Source organism: Amblyomma americanum, chromosome 8 (genome assembly GCF_052857255.1).
Source record: "Amblyomma americanum isolate KBUSLIRL-KWMA chromosome 8, ASM5285725v1, whole genome shotgun sequence".
Classification (NCBI taxonomy): domain Eukaryota; kingdom Metazoa; phylum Arthropoda; class Arachnida; order Ixodida; family Ixodidae; genus Amblyomma; species Amblyomma americanum.
Genome location: NC_135504.1, coordinates 64,276,594 through 64,301,759, shown reverse-complemented (window position 1 = coordinate 64,301,759; position 25,166 = coordinate 64,276,594). Strand labels below are relative to the sequence as shown.

At 46.5% G+C, this 25,166-nt stretch overlaps 2 protein-coding genes across 2 annotated transcripts in view; both read right to left on the bottom strand.

The window, feature by feature from the left end:
- Positions 1-1,358: 1,358 nt before the first annotated feature.
- Positions 1,359-1,891, bottom strand: LOC144102446 (uncharacterized; the record flags this gene model as incomplete). The annotated part of the gene is made up of 2 exons (XM_077635715.1): positions 1,359-1,599; positions 1,682-1,891. Coding segments are annotated over 2 exons (273 nt in total), but the record flags the coding sequence as incomplete, so codon positions are not given.
- The window catches only part of LOC144102445 (cytosolic endo-beta-N-acetylglucosaminidase-like), a 35,476-nt gene continuing 12,143 nt past the window's right edge, over positions 1,834-25,166 (bottom strand). Inside the window, exons 6-11 of the mRNA XM_077635714.1 lie at positions 20,398-20,543; positions 19,769-19,877; positions 19,071-19,258; positions 6,500-6,742; positions 3,345-3,523; positions 1,834-2,298 (exon numbers count right to left, since the gene is read on the bottom strand). Of these exons, the coding sequence (XP_077491840.1) occupies positions 1,892-2,298; positions 3,345-3,523; positions 6,500-6,742; positions 19,071-19,258; positions 19,769-19,877; positions 20,398-20,543 (1,272 nt within the window). The 3' untranslated portion in view covers positions 1,834-1,891. The remainder of the gene's footprint in view (positions 2,299-3,344; positions 3,524-6,499; positions 6,743-19,070; positions 19,259-19,768; positions 19,878-20,397; positions 20,544-25,166) is intronic.

The window sequence follows — 25,166 nt, the reverse complement described above, 5'->3', positions numbered from 1 at the left end:
TAGGGATGTTAAACGTTTTTTATTTTGTGGATGATTTTTTAATCTTTTTGCACACTTCTGCTATCGCCCTCAATGAAGCAGTAGGAAGCATTTTAGATCATTTTAAGCATAGCTTATCTCCACTTGTCATCACGCATGAATTTCCTGAGAACGGTAGCATACGCTTTCTCGACATCAAGTTAACTTTTTTAGAAGACCACACCTACTGGATTTATCATCCCCGCGATGGAAAAATGCCCTTACCTTTCAGTTCCGCGGAATCAAAACTCATAGAAAGAAACATAGCTCGTTTAGGGTTTGTCAACTTCATAAAAAAGTCATGCGAACATGCAATTGAAGAAAGCCTTTTCCTGCAGTCCAACAAGTTGCAAGAGGTGGGCTATCCGTTGCACGTGCTGGTTTCTGTGGCGGAAGGACTTATCAAAAAGAAAAAAATGGGAAGCCAAGTCTCATGAGAGCCGGAAAAGACAAAAGTCGATAAGAAATTTGCAGTCATTCCTTATAAACATAAGCTTTCGCATAGTCTTAAAAAAATTGGCAACAGGGTAAACGTTCATGTGTTGTTCTCTGCCCCAAATAAGCTTAGTTCACTATGCAAGCTTAGCACATCAGAAAGCCCAGCAAGAACTGGTTGCACGATCAGGCATCAAAAGCCGTTCGTGAGATGCACGAAAGGTGTTTACAAAGTGCCTTAATGCTGTGGTAAATATTATATAGGCCAAACGGGAAGATGCCTAAATGAGCGATGGTGAATAATGAAAAAAGAGGGCACATGAGCATTTATTGTCTAAAATGCAAAAGCAAAGAAAAAGAAGGAAAATACGGTTGTCGTCCTCTTTTTCACAGGCGCAAAATCCCTTACGGGAACAAATGTCAAATTACGCGCGAAATTATCGAGGCATTGGAGATAGCGCGAGCTGGCAATGACTACGTAAGTGCTCCGTCCATTCTGCTCTCACAAAAAGAGATGTCCTATCTTTTATCGTTCAAGCGTGACGCTCGATGACTGTCATCTATCTTTCACTACTCTGTGGTAATGTGTTGCAGGCATTATTGAGAGTATAAAATTCTATTTCTTGCATGTAATAAAGATCAGTTGGAAGTGAGCGCTCGTGTTGTGTGTCTCATTCTACGTCCTTGTTTTTTGCGCTTTTACGTTCAGCATGGAAAACCAACTCGCCCAAACTCAGCCTTTATTGAAACAAGCCATGTTCTAAAAGAGTGCCATAACCGCATTCAACACTGCTGTTCCCTCTGTGAAATTCACTTCGTGCTTTTTAAATGGCGCTCATCAGCAAATGTCTTTGAGCGTAACACTAGGATGGGTTTTTGCACTTGTGGGTCAGCACGTCTCTTGAGTTCATTATTTTGTGCAAAGGCCTTAGGGCACAGCTCACACCGGTGTGGCAGCGCCCCTGTATGGTGGCGAAGGTGCTTTACCAAGGTGCCCTTTTCTGAAAAGGCTCTGCCACAGTGGTTGCAACTGTGTGGACGCTCACCTGTGTGAGTGCAAATGTGTATTGCCAAGGAACCGTTTCATTCAAAGGCCTTGGGGCACAACTTACACTGGTATGGCTTCTCCCCTGTGTGTAAGCGGAGGTGGGGTACCAGGGAACACTTGTTTAAAGGCTTTGCCACAGTATTCGCAACTGAAAGGACGCTCATCCATGTGAGTGCGGATGTGTATTGCCAAGGAACCGTTTCGTTCAAAGGCATTGGGGCACAACTTACACTGGTATGGCTTCTCCCCTGTGTGTAAGCGGAGGTGGGTTACAAGGGAACCCTTTTGTTTAAAGGCTTTGTCACAGTACTCACAACTGAAAGGACGCTCATCTGTGTGAGTACGCACATGGTGGACCAGGCGGCTCTTCTCACCAAAAGTACGGCCACATTAGTCGCAACTGTAAGGAGGTTTATCAGTGTGAGTGTGCACATGGTCGACCAATTGGAACTTTTTAGCAAAAGTACTGCCACAGTGGTCGCAACGGTACGGACAATTGCCCGTGTGATTGCTCTGCACATGTCTGACTAGGGTCGGCTTTTGTATAAAGGCAACGCCACAGTAGTCGCAATGGTATGGGCATTCGCCCGTGTGGGAACGCATGTGACAAACCAGACGGCTTCTCATCATGAAGGCTTTCCCACATTGGCTACACTCATGCAGCTTATTCACCTTGGGTTCACCCATGCAGTTACCCCCAATGGTACCAGCAGCTGTCGTGCTGCGGCTCAAAGGGCACTTTTCTCCAGGTGAATTTTGGCCAGAAGCGCCTTGTTTGCTGTCTTCAGAGATCAAGCCTGCATGTGAACACACGAGTAATTTCAATAAGATCCAAGACCGGTCTGACCTGGTGCTAGGTTCACAAGATAGTGAATGTGAATGGCAATGCTATTCTATATTGCGTAAAGCCGAATTCAAAAAGTGGGCTTTCTGAAAACCTTTCCTGCTCTGAATTCAAGATAAAGGTGACAAAATTTCAGGTTGCAAATAGTTCAAGTAGGTCATTTTTAAAAACAAAAACAGAAGACAGCTTTTTAAAAACAATTTAGCACCGAGTTATGACCTGCAATACAAGAGACTAGTGCCATTAACTATGCTGCTTTTACAATAAATACTTCAGGTCTATTTTCATGCACATCAGAATAAAACACAAAGAATGTAACATGTACTAATCCATAAATTCCAAGATGAAAGAAATGTCTTTGTTGCTTTAAACAACAACAGCACAATATTGAAGAACATACAGCCACAAGGTTGTTTGCTGTTCAACAGTAAGCAACGGAGCATTCGAAAATTAGCCTAAATTCACAAAGTTTGTGCTTTCACCACACATCTCAAGCTAAAACATAGATCAGCACTTTTGCTGTCTCAAAATGCAGACTTGCCAAGTTATTTTCCTTGCTTAGTTTTTTGCATGGCCAAAGTGATTTTCATTACCAAATCAGCAGTGCACACAAAACAATGCAAAATCAGTTCGGCCTGACAAGATGGCAAATTGAAGTGCATCAGGCAGCCTAACTGCTCTAGCTCTTCGGCAAAGCTTGCTTTGCACCATTAAAAAAATAATCATGATCCGCTTTCAAGCATTTAGCTATGGTTTATAGTTCATTAGGGGCGAAAGTTGGAAGTGCACAAATAATGCCTTTGCCTTGCACATATGGCACTCACTGCCAGCTCCTGGAGCCCAATGCATTGACTCTATCTAGCAAGCAGGGCAAATAAGCAAAAGAATTTGCTTCACTGGTGCAGTTGTCTTCAACTCAGTGAGGCTTCGTGCCTATGTCATTACAGTAACCTCTGATGCCTGCTGTCCCCTCTTCACAAGCAAACTTTTGGCAATTACCTTCATCACTGGAACTGTTATTCGCTGACTTGTTTCCAGGCTTGTCAGCTGTACGTTCTATAAAGAGTTCACCCAAAAGGCAGGCACTGGCCACTGATGGGTCAAAAGACAAGAAGGAGATGCCAATTTCTTCAAGAATGGCATCCGGCATATTGCTGGTGCCCTTCACCTGGTATTTTCTGAAAGCAAGGAGAGAAGCTCTCAATTAAAAAACTCCACCTTAAGGTTCTAAGGTAGTGCACTGGAATCACACTATTCTGCATCAAGAGAAAATAAGCAGTGGTCTATGCCCTCCTATCCAGACACCCAATTCTTAAACTTTAAAGCTATTTTGCTACAAATGCGGTTGAACTTCCCTGCAAAGCTGGACCACTTTTGGCGTGAACAATGCACAAACATTCAAACTGATAGGTGACTGATAGGACTGATAGGTGACAGGCATCCGACTCTAAATGTGCTAATTATGGTGTTTAATATCCCAAAGCTGCACCTGGTCACAAAACATATTCGTGCTTTTGATGCCATGAGTGCATGTAGCGTTATCTACTACACAACACAGGAACAGGATAATATCACCCACTTCACACCTCAAAATAATCACAGTGGCACATGTGCAACGCTTCAAAGCTTGCAAACAAGCGCAGTCTACGTGTCGACGTTTGCCCAGCAGACCATATACTACACAACACAAGAACAGCACAATATTACACACTTCACACCTCAAAATAATCACAGTGGCACACGTGCAACACTTCCAAGCTTGCAAACAAGCATAGTCTACGCGTCGATGCTTGCCCAGAAAACCATATACTACACAACACAGGAACAGCACACAATGTTACGCACTTCACACCTCAAAATAATCACAGTGGCAGACGTGCGATTCTTCCTAGCTTGCAAACAAGCGCAGTCTACGCGTCGATGCTTGCCCAGCAGACCATATACTACATAACACAGGAACAGCACAATATTACGCACTTCACACCCCAAAATAATAATAGTGGCACACGTGCGACGTTTCCCAGCTTTAAAATGATTGCAATCCACGCACAAACAAGCGCAGTCTACGTGTCTACGCTTGCTCAGCAGACCTCGCCCGCGCTACTGCACCTGCCCGCACGGTGGCTTGTCTTTGCATCCTTGCACACGAGCGCGCTTCTGCGCCCCTTGCAGCGCCGGGAAATTTCATCGCACATCACACCTCTCCCTAACAAGGCACAGATACGTCACCCGTCACACTGCCCCCTTCTAGCCACCATAGCCAAAGAAACGAACAACTGCACGCCGTGCCGCAAAGTTTGACGTTCGGAACAGCTGATACAAGTGTGGCAACTGCAGCGAGACAAAATTTTCAGCTGTTCCAAGCAATGCCGTGATGCGGCCGTTTGCAAAGTGCGGGATTTCGCTGCACGAAGACATCAGAACGATGTGCTGTGGGGCCACACCAGCAATCACAACGGCAGCACTAGGGAGGACAATGGCGCAAGTGTGGATGAGTAGTGCAGTATATAATACATTTTCATTTTGGAATGTGCCCACAGGCATGCCCGTGCACAGCAGCCGATAGCGGCTGGCGACAAGCAGTGGCCGCCAGATAATTCTATAGCATTCTATTATTAAAGGCCAAGCTTAAGCGATCTCAGTTTTTTTCCTTACTGAAATTGATATCGGGGGTCGACTCACATTCGAATAGCTTTACGAATGTGTAAACGCGGTATATTCTGCTTTAGCAGAGGAAAACTGCAATGGTGCAAGGATAAAGAATGAAAACCTTACTGAGATATTCATGCAGGGTGGAACTGAAGCAGGAAGTAGGGCATCTTAGCAAGACATGAGAAAATTCTTCCAGGAGACGAAAAATCTTCATAACAAACCATCAAAGCATAAAATTTGCTTCCCAAATATCCACTATCGACAAAACAAGAAGGTGTCGATGGTTGCCACCATCGACACTTTCTTGTCAGTTGTGGTAACCCTGAGTAAGGTAAGCAGCTTCTGTTCTCGAGGACGCAAAGGAATAAACCAAACAAGGAGAAAAATGGTGCCTGGTGTTTGAAAATGGCCGGCATGAAAGCGGAGCAGTATACAGACGACACACGCTTCAGACATAATTTAAAATCAATTATATCAAAGATTCTTCTACAACAGGTGAATGAAAAAGCAAATCAAGTAAGCAAGACCTGGCAAATGTCAATTTGCCATGCTGCCGCCTGCCTGCCTGCCTGCCTGCCTGCCTGTTCGTCTGCCCATTAGCCCGCTTGCTCGCCTGTCTGTCTTTCCATAAGTGAACAAAAGCAGGCAGTTGATGCAGTCCGTGCGTCACAAGCATTGGTGTCCCCAGTGCTTCACATCACTCGCTTCAGAAGGTGTTTCCTGTATCAGCGTTTCTGCAATTTTCAATTCAAGTCAACAGCGCTGGCCAATTGTGGCAAGGTGAAGTGAACATGCTGAACGTCAGCTTTGAAGGCCAGGTGCACGTGTTTTCCATGAGGTAAAAAAAAGCATCTATAAATTCTCAACGATAAACGTGGAGAGGTAGGTTCATTAGGTGACTAAATACGGCAGGTAGCACTCTAATCTGCAAATCCCCATCATATAAAACAAATTTCTAGGAGAACAAAGATAACTTGGACTACCCTTTGGAGGAACTCTCAAGTAATGAACGACAGCTTACTGTGATATCCATTAAAAAAAATATATATGCAAGGGTTGCAAAAACTCACCTATAGGGCCGGAACAAGGAGGCCATTAAACAAGGTTAAAAATAAGCTGAGGGCAGTACAAAACGCCATTGAAATAAAGATTGACGGGTGAAGTTGAGAGATGGGAAAAAGAGTAGGTCAATTAGTGAAGAAATTGTAGCGAAATAATTAAAATTAATTACAATAATTAATGGAAGTAAAGGGTAAAATGTACTGCCTAAATGACGTATAATATAATGTGAAGAACAGATAAGCAAAGGTCTATTAAAGCATTAAATAGATTTCAAGGGAAGGAAAAAGTCAGCTCTGGCCAATGAGGTGCGGAAAGACGAAACTGGAATCACACTGGGGTAAGGCGGCCACTGCTGGTTAAGATAAAACTAGAGAGCATTACAAAAGGCCTTTATTCTGCAGAGGATGCAATTTCAAATGACGATGAAGATGACTACACACCTTGTCTGCCAGCAGGACTGGGCAGCCCCTGGAGAGCTCTGAGAAGAAATGTCTTGCATTGACTCACACCCCTTGCCTTTATGCATGGAAACTGCGGCACCCAGCAACAGCTTCTTTTTCTCTCCCAGTGCCGTCTGAATCATCAAGACAAGTGTGACGTCAAGCTTCTTGGGGCAGCCCGGGTACACTTGGAAGGTGTAACTGACACTCAGGGAGCCCAGTGGGATGTCGCAGGCAAACAACCTGTCAAAGAACGCATCACACAGTTTGTGACACCTAGCTTGAGAGAAAGTCGAGCAAGCTACATGACACTGGAGATTCAAGAAACATAAGCCACATAAAAAGCACCACAAATTAAAAAAAAGGCCACGGATATCAAAACAAACACCAACTAACCGAAAAAGTCTCACAGAATTACCGTGCAACTACGAATATAAGGAGAAACATACCACTGTTGAAAGGCACATTCACATTTGAGCGTTCAGCACCAAGAGTGAGCGAAATCCTCCGCTGCGCTGCAAGGATCCACCGAAGCCACTACTGGAAAACGTAATTGATGAGGAACTGATTTCTGCTGGTGGAAAAACTGGTTCCTCTCCGTTAGCCAAAAAGAATGCGAAAACAAGGGTGCGGCCGCCAACTTGCCCATCAACATCTTGTATGACTGCAATTATACCCGCGGTGCAGATTTATCAAATGCGAGTGCAGAACAGTTATGGTGGCTGCAAATTTCACTCGCTTTTGATGCCAAATGGCCAAGTGTGAATTTACCAGAAAAAAACTTCGAAACTGCAGGGTGCTAGGAAAATGCAAAGGACCATAAACTGCTCACAAGAGCAGGAGAATACGTACAGTACAGCAGCCACAACAAACAAAACCTAATTCCATGTTATGAGGAACAATATGATTCGGTTTATGGTTTCGGTTTATGGGGGTTTAACGTCCCAAAGCGACTCAGGCTATGAGAGACGCCGTAGTGAAGGGCTCCAGAAATTTCGACCACCTCGGGTTCTTTAACGTGCACTGACATCGCACAGCACACGGGCCTCTAGAATTTCGCCTCCATCGAAATTCGACCGCCGCGGCCGGGAACAATATGAATACACCTAGGTAGTAAAATATGTTGCATAAAGGTTTTACAAGGCTTACAAGTTTATAAATACGAGAATAATTACTCAGGTGTCAAAAAGTCATAAGAGTTAAGGGCCCTAAGGATGTAAAGGTAGAAACATCAGTTGTCCTAAAGGCATCTGAACAATTCAGGACACCTTCCGTCGGATACTGTTCTCAAAATAAACACTCACAGCAGAACCCAGGTTATTGTACCCCTTTATGCGATGACCCACATTTTATGATAAATTTCCGTGGGACCAGCAAATCCCCCTTAGACATAATGCATTAAGGGGGGATGAGGGTCTTAAAAACTTGTTTTTATTTGTCAGCATAACCTGTTGAAACTTGGCACAGAGATGTATCATACTATGCTGGTTTCAAATACGCATTTATATTTCAAATATCTCACACGGAAAGAAATTTATGGCAAAATAACATCCTAATTAGGTACTTTCTTACAGGCCTTTATGATAATTTCTCAGTTAAAAACGCTTTTTTAAGAATATGCAGACATTTACAAAGGTCCACCGTACATCTTAAAACTTTCCTTTTTCTTTTAAACATGATAATTAGCAATTAGGCAGAAGTGGGCTAATTACTGCCACATTGTTTTTTCTTTCCAATTTTGTTATTTATTTCGGATCAATAAAACGACTTTATAGACATTTTATTAGCTTTAAGATATGCTTTGGACCTTTGAAAATATCTGCTTATCCATAAAAAAGCTTTCTTCAACTGATAAATTACCACAACGTTTGTCCGTAAAGTTCCGAGCCTGATTTATTTTCTTCTATAGAAATGATTCCCCAAAACAAATGCTGGTGCGTATGTGTAGCGCCATCTTTTCGGGCTAACCTGTGCTATTCATGTTAATTGCTAAGGCAGCTGCTAGACGGCACTACATGTAGAAAAAATACGTTGTCACTAGTCGTCTGCGCATTCTACTGTGAGTGAATGTGGAGAGATGGACGTCCACCTCGAAAAGCGTGTAAACATAAAATTCTGTGTGAAGCTTAGCAAGACAACCACACAGACGTATGAGCTCCTTCGTGACGCTAACGGCAATGAGACATTATAGCGGGCGCGAGTTTTCGAGTGGCACAAGAGGTTCGTTTCTGGGAGAACGTCAGTAGAAGACGACACAAGGGAGGGGCGCCCTTCAACCTCACAGAATGAAAAACACGTGGCTCTGTTCAGGGAAATCGTAAAGCAAGGCCGCACCATTACAGTCCTCATGCTATCAGATGCTCTCGACATTAGTAATACAACATGCCACCAAATTTTGTGTGAGAACTTGGGGAAACGAAAGCTATATGCCAGACTTGTGCCGCACTCCCTCACACAGGACCAGAAGGACACGCGGGCCTCAGTGAGCGCTGATTGGCTCTCCGAGGCAGAGAAGGATGCTGCATTCGTCGACAGCATCATTGCTGAAAGCGAAACATGGTGTTTTAAATGCAACCCCAAACAAACAGGCAGAGCTCTGAATGGCGGTCCACAAGCTCTCCGGCGTCGAGAAAGTTGCGGCGAGAGAAGAACAAAACAAAGACGATGCTGATAGTTCTTTTCGATGCCAGAGGTGTCATACACCATGAGTTCGTCCCACATCTCCCCATGCAATTTTTTCCTGTTTCATCGTGTGAAGGGAGCCCTAAAAGGTTGCTGGATGGGGAGCGTGGAGGCCATTCAAGAGGCCACGACAAAGGAGGCGACAGCCCTGGCAAAAGAAGCGTTTTCCAACTGTTTCCAAGACCTCAAGAAGCGTTGGAAGCTCTGTATAGACTGCAAGGGAGACTGCAATTTCGAAAAGATGTATAAAGGCGTGTAAGAAATTACCGAATTAGGATATGTTGGTTTGCCATATATTTCCTTCCAAGTGAGATATTTGAAATCTTAATGCATATTCAAAATTAGTATCCTATGATATACCTGCATACTAAACTTCAGCAAGATATGTTAACAAAAAAAAAACGCCTGTAAGGGCCACACCCATGCACCAGCGGCAACCTGTTTTCCCCAAAGGAAATATTAAAAAAAAAAGATGTGTGTTAGGGCCGCACCCAAACTTTCCATGACCCACGCGGGAATAGGCTTCAAAATGTATGCTCCATGGCCTCTGTGATCAGCTCTGGCTGTGAGCAACGGTGCACTTGATCGCAGAGGCCACGCAGACGCACGGGAGCTTCCAGGTGCTGCCCATGAATGGCACCCGAGGCCGCAAGTCACTATCATCATTGTCAACTTTTTCTCCACCACGAGCTCCCGCTATCTATATCGGCATCAGTATCGCCAGCTACAGCTTTCTGTGGCTGTCAGGGAGTTGTGGTAGCGTGTTAGTTCACCATAGTTATGCCTTTCATGTGCTGCCGCCGAGTGTCGCAATTTTAGCACAATGGGCAAGCATCTTAACAGCGACACAGCTGGGAGTTTACTCTCAAACACGGCAAGCAGGCGGTGGGCAGGAAACTCGGCGTGGCTAAGAAGAGCGTCCGACGATGGTGCAACTAAAAGGAACACAAGCTGCAAAAAGCGCGTTTTCCGAGGCAAGCCGTGCTAGTGTCCCGAAATGGAAGAAGAACTGCTCTGCTATGTGATGGAAGTGCTGAACAACGACTATGCGTTGACAATGGCATGCTGCTCGACTTCTTGTGGGATGAGCATGCACCATGCAGAGCACAGCACCAACTCAGAGCCTGAACACTCCGCGAGTGACGACTGAACGTAGAATAAATGTCGCTCATTCCCTGATTGGTGGGTTTTAGTTTAAAAAAATGTTCTTTTCGAACACTGCATGTATGGGCCGCATTCCGAAAATGAGCCCTCGAATCTGGAAAAAAAAATGCAGTCCTTACACGCGTTCATACAGTATCTCCATGATTACTGGATTTTTGAGAAAAGTGGGTTCATCTGAGGGGTGTCATCTGTTCCAACAGCTGTGCAAAGCAGAGGGCCCTGGATTTTTCGCATTCTTGAAAAGAAGAATCGGTCCCTAAAACAGAGCATAGAAGCTGGTCATGAGAGGCAGCTGAAGAAGCCCCGTTCAGCATATTTAGCCGTCGTATCCCTGTTAACCAGTGTACATAGGTAAAAGGAGAATTTTTAAGGCCCTTAGACTGTCAACAAAATTAAGCACTCGGATTCACCTTCGTGCTGCTTTGTCAAGCAGTCCTTAGTGATTTCTGCCCGGTGTAAGGTTGTGGGTTAAGAACATTCAAAAACCCACATACAATGTGTGTGTTTGGTGCACGCATTCACTTCTGATCCCTCAAGTTGCCATAGTAGTGATGGTGCTTCCACTATTCTGTGGAATGAGAAACCGTGGAAATATGGAATATTTTCAGATTTTTTGTTGCAAATCAGTCTTCAACAATTTCATGTTGGCAACACTCCATTTATGTCAGAGCAACATCCCCGGCTTAATTAGTATTTTTAAAAATAACAAAAAATGGCCACCTAGTGCTTACCCATCAGTGTTTTCAGACCTGTACTAATAAAGCTGTGAGAGCGAGTTGCATGGTAGTGTTACGTTTCGCCTACGACGCGCGGTATAGCCGGCGCGGATGCAACGGACGCCGGGGCTTCGTTCAAAGTGGCGGTCATTTTGGCCCGTTCAGTGCTGCCGCAACGCCTCCCGCCAAGCGCGTCCAGGCAGGTTTCAATGCCACGTGTCTTCGTGTGTGCGTGTGTGTGTGCATGTTGGTGCCCACGCTTGTCAAAGCGCGGCAGCCGGGGAGAGGAGCTCCCCAACTGGGAGGCGAGGAGGTCTGACCGGCGCCGGACCGGCGGACGCGACACGTCACGTCTCAACATGTTCGTGCGTCGCCGTCTCGTGCGCTTCATCCCGAGCCGTTCCTTCTTGCCCTCGACTCCGAGGGTATAAAGGCAGCTGCCCTGGACGCCAAAGAGAGACTTCGATTTCTTCCGTCGAGTAACGTGGTCGCCCTGACCAGCTGCTATTTTGCGATGCTAGAATAAACAAGTTGTTCTGTTGGCAGTCGACTCATCCTTTGCCAGGACCTTCGGATGTTTCCAGCTGTGCCCCAGGCCGCCAGGCCAACGCTACCCTTGGGGCTTGCGACCCATTTGCAACAACTGGTTGCCAGCGGTGAGATCGCGACAACGGAGGCCAGCAGCGAAGATATGCGGTCAACTGTATGCTGAGCAGCACAACGACCATCCGGGAGCAGTGCAACGAGCCCTGTGTGATGACTGGTTGCCTGCAGCGGAACGACTGCGCTGAATTCTTGGCTGCGAGGTTCGGTGAGTGCGGGACTTTCTTCTTCTGAGTTTTGCCAGGCTTTTGTTAGTGTCAGAAACAGAGCTGGTAACTGTGTTGTCGTTGCTGCCGGGTTAGTTTGCGGCAAGACAATAGTAGGCAGTAGAGAAAGCAGCATTCGGAGCAGCCATGGATTTGAAGTCGTTGCGCAAACCGAAATTGCTGGAGCTTGCAAGAGAGTTGGGCCTGGATGTCTCAGACAAACTCAGAAAACCAGAACTGCTAAGGGCTATTCTTGAGTTGGAGGCTGAGGATGACGAGCTGTCGGAATGCCTTGAGACCATTGAGGAGAGGGAGCAAAAAGAGAAAGGCAAGCGCGAACGTAAAGAGCAAAAAGAGGAGCGCGAAGGTAAAGAGCAAAAAGAGAAAGACGAGCGCGAACGTAAAGAGCAAAAAGAGAAAGACGAGCGCGAACGTAAAGAACAAAAAGATAAAGAGAAAGAAGAGCGCGACCGTCAACACGCTTTGGAAATGAAGCGTCTCGAGGTAGAGATGGAACGCGCTCGTAATGGAAGTCAAGCACACGGTGCAGGAGAACGAGTATCGTTCAAAATGACTGACCTAATGCGGCAGTTTAAGCTTGGAGAGGACATTGGTTTGTTCCGGGTTAACTTTGAGCAAACGTGCGAGAAGCAGGGGTTCTCTCGGGGAAACGTGGCCACAGCGCTTGCTCACTTTGTTACCCGGCGAGGCGGCCGACGTAGTCGCTCGCTTGAAGAGAGAGGAGGCAGAGAATTTCGACCAAGTGAAATCGAGTCTGCTAAAAAAGTACAGGCTGTCAGCGGAGGCGTTCCGTCGGAAGTTTCGGGAAAATGAAAAAGGCAGAAGTGAGTCATATACAGAGTTTGCCTACAGGCTTATGTCAAACATGCAGGAGTGGCTCAAAGAAGAGAAAGCATTTGGTGACCACGAGAAAATTCTGCAATGTTTCGGGCTAGAACAGTTTTATAGTCGGTTACCTGAGAACGTGCGGTACTGGGTCTTGGATAGGCCAGACGTTAGTACAGTGGCTAAAGCCGCCGAGCTAGCCGAGGAGTTTGTGACGCGTCGTGCTCACGGAGCTAAGGACGGTCAAAAGGGTGAATTTGGCTCCAAGTCTGCGAGGCCGAAGTTCACACCCATGAGAGCAAGGGGGGACACACGTAGTGCGGATGCGAGTGAAAGCAGTCCGACCGAACGTAAAGAGACGGCGGCAGCCGAAGCCGAACGCTGAAAGCGGTTCGAGACGAGGCAAGCGCGCGTGTGTTATACGTGCCAGAAGCCGGGTCACTTTTCGGTGCAGTGTCCAGAAACAAAAACAAAAGTCGTGTTTTTGTCATTATGCAGCACTGACGAGAACATGAAGCTTCTCGAGCCTTACATGCGAGACTTCCTCGTTAACGGGAAAGAGTGCCGAGTGCTTCGTGATTCCGCAGCTACAATGGATGTAGTTCACCCCTCTTACGTAGAACCCGATATGTTCATGGGCGAGTGCGCATGGATCAAGCAAGCCGTGGATGCTCATAGCGTGTGTCTGCCCGTAGCAAAAGTGCTTATTGAAGGACCTTTCGGAGCAATTGAGACAGAGGCCGCAGTGTCATCTATGCTGCCCCCCCAGTACCTGTACCTATTTTCGAACAGGTCCGATCACCTCCTGCGCGAGAAGGGGCTTTTGTTTGGTGAGGCTAGCGTTCAGGCCTTAACCAGATCGAGAGTTCGGGAGCTCGCTGCAAAGGCGGTAGTTGCGGGGCCGACGTTGTCGAACAATGAGAAAGGGTCGGAGGCGCAGCAAGCTGATATTCAGAGCACGTCCGAACTGAATAAAATTGAGCCTGTAGCGTTGAACGCACCAGGTACTGGAGAGGAAATGCCCGACACGGGAAAGTTAGAAGAGCTATCTGCAGATTTGCTCATCGCGCCTACGTCAGATGGACTTAATAGGTTGCTAAAAGTCAGCCGGTCGGCTTTGATAGTCGAGCAAAAAAAGGATGGCAGCCTAGAAAACATGCGCTGCAATGTCAAGGAAGGTATCGCCAAGAAAAATGCTCGTTTTGTGGAAAGAGGTGGGGTCCTGTACCGGAAGTATCTAGACCGCAGAGGAGTGGAGTTCGATCAGCTGATCGTGCCTCAGTGCTACCGTCAGGATCTGTTGCGCTTGTCGCATGGCGGTTCGTGGTCCGGACACCTAGGAGTTAAGAAGGCTAAGGACCATCTCTTGCAAGAGTACTATTGGCCAGGGTGTTTTCGTGACGCAGAACAGTTTGTGAGGACATGTGACATCTGTCAGCGGGTTGGCAAACCAGGGGACAAATCGAGGGCGCCGTTGAAGTTGGTACCTATCATTACAGAGCCTTTTAGACGGCTCGTTATGGATACAGTGGGACCTCTGCCGGTAACAGCCACGGGGTACAGACACATTTTGACTGTGATCTGCCCAGCGACAAAGTTCCCTGAAGCAGTGCCGCTTAAAGAACTCAGCTCAGTTGAGATAGTCAATGCACTACTGTCCATATTTGCGCGAGTTGGTTTTCCTGCGGAAATCCAGTCAGATCAGGGCACAGTGTTTACTAGGGCTTTGACGACAGCCTTTCTCGAAAGGTGTGGGGTAAAGCTGTTACACAGCTCAGTGTACCACCCACAGTCGAATTCCGTTGAGAAGCTCCACTCCGTCATGAAGCGCGTGTTGAGAGCATTGTGTTTTGAACAACAAAGTGATTGGGAGCTGTGTCTGCCTGGGGTGATGCTTGCATTAAGGACCGCGCCGCATGCGGCTACGGGGTTTTCGCCAGCTGAGCTGGTGTACAATCGCTCGCTGCGGTCTCCGCTTCGCATGCTTCGAGACTCGCGGGAAGGCAGGGGCGACGACCCAGTCGTGGTCGAGTACGTGCTTGGGCTCCTCGAACGCTTAAGAAGGGCACAGGAGTTGTCAGGTGAACCAATGGCAAAGGCCCAGCAGAGGGCCAAGGTTTATTATGATTGGACAGCCAGGGCCCGTCGTTTTGAGGTGGGCGATGAGCTAATGATATTGCGCACATCGCTAAAAAACAAACCCGACGTGCAGTGGGAGGGCCCAGCACGGATTGTTCAAAAACTGTCGGACGTTAACTACGTGGTGAGTCTGCCAGGAAAACGGAAAGCACAGCAAGTTTACCACTGTAATCTGCTCAAACCCTATAGACAACGGAAAGCAGTGGTGTGTATGATAGTAAACGTTCCCGAAGAGCTTCCGGTCGAGCTTCCGGGACTAGGCTCAGTGACGAACAGGGAAGACACTGATCAGGTCATTAGTGACTTAATCATTATTGCACCGCTGTCGCCTGAGCAGAAAACCGAACTACACCAACTCTTACAAGAGTTTCAAGGTCAGTTCTCTGAGAGGCCTGGTAGGACTTCTGTCCTTACTCATGAAATAGAACTTACCTCCCCAGAGCCAGTACGATCCAAGGCGTACCGGGTTTCACCCCGCCAGCGCGATATTATGGAGGCTGAGGTAAAGAAAATGCTACAGCTCGGTGTTATTGAGGCGGGTGAGAGTAATTATACCTCCCCTTTGATTTTAGTTGAGGTACCGGGCAAGAAACCTCGTCCTTGCGTCGACTACCGCAGGCTTAATTCCATCACTAAGGATCAAATTTATCCGATCCCTAACATCGAGGAGCGCCTTGAGAAAGTTAGTAGCGCTCAGTTTATTTCCACCCTAGATCTTGTCAGGGGTTATTGGCAGGTTCCACTTACAGAAGAGGCTAGTAGGTATGCGGCGTTCATTTCACCAATGGGAACATTCCGTCCTAAAGTTTTGAGTTTTGGTTTGAAGAACGCGCCATACTGCTTTTCAAGCCTCGTGGACAAAGTGTTGCGGGGACAGGAAGAATTCGCTTTACCGTATTTAGACGACGTAGCGATATTCTCCGCATCCTGGTCTGAGCATATGGCACACTTGCGGGCAGTGCTAACCCGCCTGCGCGAAGCGGGCTTGACAGTCAAGGCTCCCAAGTGCCAATTAGCACAGGCCGAGGTTGTCTACCTCAGTCACGTGATTGGACAGGGTCGTCGCCGCCCCTCTGAAATAAAGGTGGCCGCTGTGCGAGACTTCCCGCAACCGCGCACGAAGACCGATATTCGGTCGTTCTTAGGTGTCGCCGGCTACTATCAGAGGTACTTTCCCAGGTACTCCGATATCGCGGCTCCCCTGACGGATGCTCTAAGAAAAACAGAGCCCCAAACAGTCGTCTGGCACGAGACAAAGGAAAGAGCTTTCAGCGCCCTAAAGAGCGCCCTAACAAGCCAGCCTGTGCTACGATCGCCAGACTACACAAAAGGGTTTGTTGTTCAGTGCGATGCTAGTGAGCGAGGCATGGGCGTTGTACTGTGCCAACGGGAAAATGGAGAAGTGGAACACCCCGTCCTGTATGCTAGTCGTAAGCTGACCTGTCGTGAGCAGGCGTACAGCGCCACCGAGAAAGAGTGTGCGTGTCTCGTGTGGGCCGTTCAGAAATTGTCATGCTACCTAGCCGGCTCGAGGTTTATCATTGAGACGGATCACTGCCCTCTCCAATGGCTGCAGACCATCTCTCCCAAAAATGGCCGCCTCCTGCGCTGGAGCCTCGCTTTGCAACAATATTCCTTTGAGGTGCGTTACAAAAAGGGGAGTCTCAACGATAACGCCGATGGCTTAAGTCGAGGCCCCTAACGTAGGAATCCGCCTCAAAGTTGTTTGTTACTGATGTTCTCTTCCTGAGGCAGGATTTTTAACATATTGCTTTTGTTTAGTGTTTCAAAGTGATGACGTGCTTTCTAGTGCAATTTTCCCATTTGTGGACGCGTTCTGAGTGCTGCTTGACTACTGTAAGGAACTAGGCAGTAGTATAAAAGGGGAAGGAGCCTGGCAGAGCTTAGTGAGGGTTGTCTCGTGCTTGCTGACTGAGCGGTTGCGTTTCGGCGTAGTTCTAACGCTTGCTGGGAACGAGAACAAAAATGGCAACTCTCCCGAAGTCACTTTGCAGTGTCCTGTGTGAACCTGAACCTGAGAACGAGGCCTTCTCTGTGCACTGCGCTCAAGCAACGCTGAGGGACGACCGATTTCGATTACGAACATCATCGAGCGACATCCCTCCGGACAGCGGATGCAGTCCCCTGACCATCGGGATCTCCTTCTCCCGGCGGGGCGGTCTGTTACGTTTCGCCTACGACGCGCGGTAAAGCCGGCGCGGATGCAACGGACGCCGGGGCTTCGTTCAAAGTGGCGGTCATTTTGGCCCGTTCAGTGCTACCGCAACGCCTCCCGCCAAGCGCGTCCAGGCAGGTTTCAATGCCACGTGTCTTCGTGTGTGCGTGTGTGTGTGTGTGCATGTCGATGCCCACGCTTGTCAAAGCGCGGCAGCCGGGGAGAGGAGCTCCCCAACTGGGAGGCGAGGAAATCTGACCGGCGCCGGCCCGGCGGACACGACACGTCACGTCTCAACATGTCTGTGCGTCGCCGTCTCGTGCGCTTCATCCCGAGCCGTTCCTTCTTGCCCTCGACTCCGAGGGTATAAAGGCAGCTGCCCCGGACGCCAAAGAGAGACTTCGATTTCTTCCGTCGAGTAACGTGGTCGCCCTGACCGGCTGCTCTTTTGCGATGCTAGAGTAAACAAGTTGTTCTGTTGGCAGTCGACTCATCCTTTGCCAGGACCTTCGGATGTTTCCAGCTGTGCCCCAGGCCGCCAGGCCAACGCTACCCTTGTGGCTTGCGACCCAATTGCAACAGTAGGCACCCTGGCAGCAAAGATTATATTATTCTCACTACAAAAGAAACAAAGCAATCCATGAAAAAATCAACTAACTGATAAAAAGTATAGAATCCATTCTACCTCTTTCCTTACCATGAAAAATTGGCCACTTCTTGAAGGTTTTAGTAACGATTTATTAGTATCATGGTTACAATGTCACGTCATACATCAAGTGAAAGCTAAACAGATATACTTTGCAAAGATTGCAATATTGAAAACAGATATTTAGGCATGATATGTGAAATGTATTCTGAGAAACAAAACTTATTGAAAATTAGATCGAACATTCACATTGTCACACTAACATTATACAAAAGAAGGAGAAAAAAATCCAAAATATACGAAATGTGTTCACATTAACTGCCTAAAACGCCTGAATGTTTGAACATTCTAGGCTACAAGGAACATGAGTTACAGGAAAATGTTTTCTGCCTAGTGGAACTGCCTTTCTCCTCCAGGTTCCAAAATTATATTTTTTTCTCCGCAAATATTCATTGCACAGCACTACAATAAATATCAGCAGAAAGCTGATTAAATGGGCTAGCTATTGGAAGACCGTATTTAACAAACAATAGTAAAAAGTGGTAGAATAGAAAAATCCCAATCAAAACAAAATGGTGAGTGCTGCAGCAAGGTTTCGGAACTTATGCGTTTGCAAAAAAAAAAGACAAACTACATCCTGTAAGGCAAAAAGAACATTTCACATTAAAATGGCTAACAGGTGCATCTGAAATTTCACTTGACGATGACGTTGCTCGTGCTATGGTCCGGCGATCGAGGAGTGAAACATCTTCACGCTCAGACGGTATGAACCATGCTGATTGCAGCGCCGCTAAAATTTGCCCCTGCTCAGGAAAAAAAAAAAACTACCCAGGAAACGAAACTTTAGTTCCTAGAGAGTAAACTAGATGGTGCAGCAAGCCCACAAAGATGCTGAGAGTGTAGAAATAGCCTGCGGCATCTATAGGTCGCTCGTGACTTATGGCTAATGGGTGTGGTAAGGAAAGAGCTACCCTGATCTGGCGTACTGAAAACCCCCTTATTTGCCCATTTTCTCATTTTACATCCTATTAAGCAAAATGGCGTAGATCGTAGCAAAACAGTATAGATCTGCATAGCAAGACAAGTCATACTGAACACTCGACCACCTGTGATGATTGCCGTGAAAAACAACCCAGGACTCCAATCTCATTTTAAACTGTCAATCACTTCCAAAAAATTATCAAAGGCCTGCAAATTCCAGCTGAAAGCCCAAATATCCCAAAGAAAAGAGTCAAGCAAACTCCCACCAAGTAACATGGGGGCAAGGCTAAGGTCCTTGTCTCTTGAAGGAGTGTTGATCATTTCACTAACACCCCTATTCCATAGGTGCCCCTGATGAGGCCTTTAGGGTAATAAGACGTGCTTTTTCTGGCTTCCAGAACTGCTGCCTAACCTGAAGTAAGGCAATGCCCTGGGCTTAGCCACGTCGGGGGTGAAGCGCAAGAGGAGGCAGCCGCCTCCGTTGTACGCCCACTCCGTGCACACCTCGGCCACTCCACAACCATCGCAGAGCGAGCGTCCCTGGTATTGTGGCTGCAGCTGCTGCTGGGACAGGTCGGACCAGGCCACGGAGCTCACCTCCTGCACCAAGACGGCCATGTGAAGCAGCATCTTGTCTGCCTGTTTCGTATGCATGCACATATGCAAAACTAGAAAAAATGCATCCTCCCTTATGCTGCCATTTTGCCTGCCATTTTGAAAACATTAGAAGTGATGATGAGTAAATAGGGCAAATAATGATAACAAGCTGCAAGTCAAAAAAAATTAAGCCATGTCTGGAGTTTCTTCAAGAAAAAATAACAAAGATGACATTGTTTTGCCCTCAGTCTTATATATAAAGTGTATTACATCAATTCCAGGTGTAGTAGTTCGGTAACCTGGACAGCCGCAATGTTTTAACACAGCATGGTACAAATGTCAGCTCTGACCCAACTTTTGGAACAATCCTGCGAAAACTTGTGAGAGTTGTGGCCATGCTGCTGTCATCATATGAGAAAATTGTACAATAATAAGCCAGTACGTTTAGATGTTTGCCTCTGGCAGTAGACTGTCCCTTTAATCTAGTTAAAAGACGTAAAGAAGATGGCTGACCTGCCCTGCCTCAAACAGTTTTTCGCCAAATCCCTGACAGAAACTCGTTCGGAGCGGCAGTGTCCTCACACACCACTCGGGACAGCAGCACTGTAGACAGTCCCAGAACCTGCAAAGTTTGCAGCACAGTGCCCGAATAAAAATAAACCAACATAAGATCAAAATACTTAACATGTCTTGCAGGAGCCTCACAGCTACTCTGCTACTTCATGCAGTATCACATTTCTAGAAACACGTGGCACTAGCAATGTTTTTCATTGAAATTTAGCTTCGCTGGTTTGAGGTTAAACCTCTCCAAGATTATACAACACAGTATAATTTGCTATGAACAAAACAAGCAAGTAGATGATGCAACCAAATGTAGCATTAAACATAATAAGAATGTCTTGGGCTATTGTGTATCATAACTGCGGTGTAATTAAGTACAAAAAGATAATAAACAAGACTCAAGACTGAATGCAACTTCTGCATGAAATATGGGAGCACACTATAGCCAGCAACTTGGCCAGCAGAACAGTTTAGTCTCAATTTCAGAAGTGATTCTACAACTGGAACTTAGCTATGCAGGTCACACTGCAGTGCACGTTTCACCCTGAGCATGGAAGCCTGAGACCTTCAGCGCAACTTACCGGCACTGACTGGCAGCAGACTCCATCTCGCCTTGGTTCTTGTATACCCAGCCTGCATCAAAAATGGCTGATGACAAACCATGCTTGCGAGCTGCTTCAACTTCCTGAAACAAAGTTTGATTCACCAAGGCTGCCACAGTCATCCCCTGCAGTGTGCACATTGCCGAAACATTCGATGAAAATGTGAGGCTTGTGAAAAATATTGCTTTCAAACTATATAGTTAGGATTTGCACAATCTTTTCAATCGCTGTTTCATTGCTTTTAAACTTGTGTTTTTGCCTTGCTTGTCAGGGTCAAGCCTTATCATGTGTGCTTTCCATTTCACAAGATCATTGATTACCAAAGTTCCTGGCCTTAAATAGTGCCACTGACTGCACCCGTCTTTACTCATCTGTTTTACATCGATAACTGTCGCAAAACTTATATATTCTTTCTTCCTTCAGCACTCTTCACTAAGCATCATACTGTCCATATTCACCAGGTTTCTGGCTACACAGCATGATGGATATCAATGGTTTCTGGACTGTAACAGACACACTTCTACTGAACAAAACTAGAAAAAAAAAAGAAATAGAAGGTACACATCAATAAATGGCAAACGTAAACATGACATCACACAAACAGACCAAGTCATTTTAAATACACAGATCATGTTCAGACTGAAAGTGGTTACTCAGCAATCAAAAGTCACAAAAAAGAAAGATCAAGTGGAGCCAGGACATCAGGACTTGTCAGAGTACGACTTAATCATGTCTCCCCAGCAATGAATAAAATCCTGCCTAACAATTAAATGTCAACATTGTTTGTTAAATCAGCTAGTTATTAATAGAAAATTAACATGTATCTTACGGCATACACCATACTTCATTTGCATAGCGACATGAAAATCATGCTTGGGCTTTCTCATTATGATGGGTCGTATCAATTCCAGTCGCTCCATTACAAAATGGCCAGCATAATCCAGAAATAAGCAGAAATAGAAACATAGGCATATTTGAATAGCGGTGATTGGTTTGAAACAAATTTAAACAAAATAATAATTATTTTCAAATAATTACCAAGCTAATATTTTGTATTAAATACTTCAGGCATGCAAAACAGGTTGAACGGCTTGAGAGGCATATTAAAAACACCACAATTCTCTGACACACAAGACGATTGCTTAAAAAAAAATTTAAAAAATGAGTGCATTAAAGCTATGCTGATATTTTGCAAAAATAGTCATCCGAAATTGGGAGAGTTGACCTGCACACAGAGTCTACCTATCTGAGGGGTCTGAGGTAGGTTCATTACAGCTGCACATATTACGCACAGTATTCCGGTGCCTGCTCCTGGAGTTTCACGTGTCAAAAAATGAAATCGTTAATTTGTATATAGATTGGTTCGAGTAACAAAAATTAGGTAGAGGCATTTCCAATGCAACCACATCTTCAGCAAGTACTTCACGGGTCTGCAGTGCTACATAAACACACGCAACAACCGCCCCATTCGGGAGCCGAGTCGCATAGACCTCACCTCTCTTGTGTTCACAACCCATGAGAGGAAATTCTGCGGCAGCGCAGCCTTGCTTTGCGCATATGACAATCCCAGCTGCTCTGCTTAGATCCACATGCCTTGCCACACACAAGAATTCGAATCTCCTGATCTCAAATGGTTGTTCAGTGTCCATCGAAATTTTCTGCCTCTAGCATGCTTTCCCAAGAAACGCCCACTAACACAACCAACCACAAGTAGACGTTGCTGCAGCAGGCCATTGCTATCTTGAGCCACGGTCTTGAGCGGATGATCTTGCAGTCGGCGGAATTCGTCGGCCAAGGTGCCATCAAGATTGCCTCAACCATGATTGAACTTGCAGTTTTCCTTCTTGTTCGTAAAGAGGAGTCCATTGATATTGTCACTCGGCTGAGAGCCAAGTAGACCAATTTCTGAGTCTGGCCTTTCTTATACTCATAGATGACCTAATCATATGTGCCACCCACGAATTATACGTGTTCACAGCACTTGACTGCATAATTAGAAAGGACTTCCTCTTGACAGACATGTGGCTAGCTTCCTTTGCCTTCTAGTCTGCACGCTATCATCTGCAGCTCAATGAGAACACATTTTGGCCAAATGTCTCGGTCATTAAATCTGAAATGCCTCCCTCGCGCAGCAGTCGCAACTCCAATTCCTTGGGGGCATTCCAGCCCCAGCCGCCAGCGGCTTCTTCTCAGTATCATACTGCACACATCTGAGAAACCCGACCGTGCCAGTGACAACTCCATCAGTGACACTGGCAACTTGCACCACTATATATGGTTTACCATTGCAAAGCAGAATTGTATGCAGCAAGTTTGCTCCACTTTCAACGCTTTCTTCGGATGCTCTTGGGCGTTCCTGTAATTTTGTACAGATCTCTTTCCAGAAATTGCATCTGTACCAATGCACTCAACCGCCTCACACTGAGATCGTCTGACTACAAGCTGGTTGTATTCATTGGTATCATCGTTGCTATGAAAGCTTTATTCAGTCTGGAGACTTTTCGGCAGCTTCTTCAACTGTCAAGAAATGACCGTTGACAAGATCGATTTCTGTTTGGTCCGAAGGCGTCCTGTCTGCAAGCTTTGTCTGTATAGCCGAAAAAGTCTTGCCGGTCTGAAGCTCTCACTGAAGGCAACTGTTGGAGATCTCCACAGAAGATGGCTCCCAACCAATGAGTCCGATGACATCATAACCTTGCTCATCAACCTGGCAAAGGAATCCCTCAGCCACCTCATGCTACCCGTCATCCCAGCTATAGCATCTATCACAGCAGCCCAGTTTCAGCAATGTACGCTATCAAGCGTGCAAAACGGGTCCCTTCTTTTAACAGATTACCAACATCCAAGGTATTCCTGGTGCAGGGAAATTTTGTTGAACTGGACAACTTAGAAGTCTCTCTTTCATGAAACTTCGCTGTCGTATCCCTCCTCCAGATTTCTATCTGCGCAGCTCTGGTTTGGCAATTTCTCAAACATGCGCATTTTCTTGTGAACATGAATCAATAGACCATTTCTTGCTCTTTTGCTGCCGCTTCACCTCCTTGAGAAGATGGTTGTTGAAGGAGCCCTTGCAGCATCTCGGCCTCAGTTTCAGCAGTCCGCTCTTGCTATCATTTGGCGTCACCATAGTAGGGTTCACCCACAGATCTGTTTGTTCCGCCATTCAAAATTTCTTGCTGGAATCTCATCGACTGCCTTGCTATATCATACAATCTTACCTGCACTCAAGGTCGCAGAAGCCGAACAAGAGCATTGCCATGCTCATTGAGGACATGACACTACTCTTCAACCAGGTAGACCCTGCTATGCCCGAGGCCAAAAAGGCCAAGAGGTCACTTATTGCGCAGCATAAAGAACCAGTATTTGCTGGACTGCTCCATGAATCAGCAAGAACTGGGGCCGACTTCAACAAGGAGACAACTAGTAGGAACGGGGCACAGACTATGGTCTTCAGGCTAGTGTAGCAGCCGCTCACCACTGCACGCCTATGTTGCTGCCCACCAAGGAGCTTCGGAATCTTCTGAGGAGCCTTGTGCATGAAGAACTCGAGAAACCTTGCTTTGAAGCACCACAGGCAAGCATTGCTGCCATGATAGAAATGGTCTGAGATGAAATCCAGCGAGTGGTGCAGCCAACTCCAGTTCCACAGCCAGCACCAAACAATCCGCCCCTCTGCTACTACTGCGCGGAGCTCAGCCATATCCTCTGCAACTGCCCCAACCACAGGATGAGTATAATGTGGTTTTCACCTGATGTACCTTGACTACGCTACGGTGAACGGCCACATGATATCGAGCAGTACCCAGGTGCTGATGTGCAGCTATCGATCTTGCAGCGGCATTAGTCCCGATCGCCACCCACAAAGCGGTTCTCTTCACCCAGCCACCCGTCCTGTGGAAAGTACAGAGGCACATCCCCACATCTGGAAAACTGAAGACCTCCAGGGGAAGGGTTGCCGCTACTGGACCGAATCAAAAGCTTCCACCCAGCAACTCTCCTCAATGGTCCGACAGATGACAACCCGATTCCAGTAACCGTCAAAAAACCACAGCGTGACCACATTCGTGCATACTGCTGCTGATTTTTCTGCAATGAGCAGTTGGTTAGCCGCGACACTCAGAACAATTCTGACCTCTTGGTCTGGACCATGGATCTACACAGCCGGTGGCCATACGGTGAAGCAAATTGGCGCCTGTGCCTCGTGAATAAAGATCCAAAATGTTAGTTTCCCTAGTTGCTTTCCTATGCCACTGAGTGCTCAAAAGACATGATACTCGGTTTGGATTTCCTTCAGGAGTATGGTGCAGTCATCGAAATTCATCACAAGCTGTGTCGTTTTCCACTCAACCCACTCTTGACACAGGTTTGAAGGAAGGAAGGAAGGCCTAAGACGTTGCTGGCACATACCCACTACGGGGGAGTGGCCAAGACACAGGCGGTTAATTGCTGGATACACGAAAGTTTTGACAGGAAAAGGAGTGGTAATAGTGTGTAGGCTGACAGATTGGAAGACGGAAGAACAGGGGTCCTGTTAACTTGGAGATGGAGGATGGGACAATGGCTTAATGTGCATAATAGTATACAATGCCTGTAATGCTTCAATGTCGTACTGACTGAGAGCGGGAAAAACAAATTAGGATGGAAATATTCCAGCAGCAAAAATGCAGGCACCTATAGCTTGTTTCCTCAAAAGAAAGCAGCCATGTTCTGTTCCACCAGTGTACAATAAAAACAACTTCTGCCTAAAA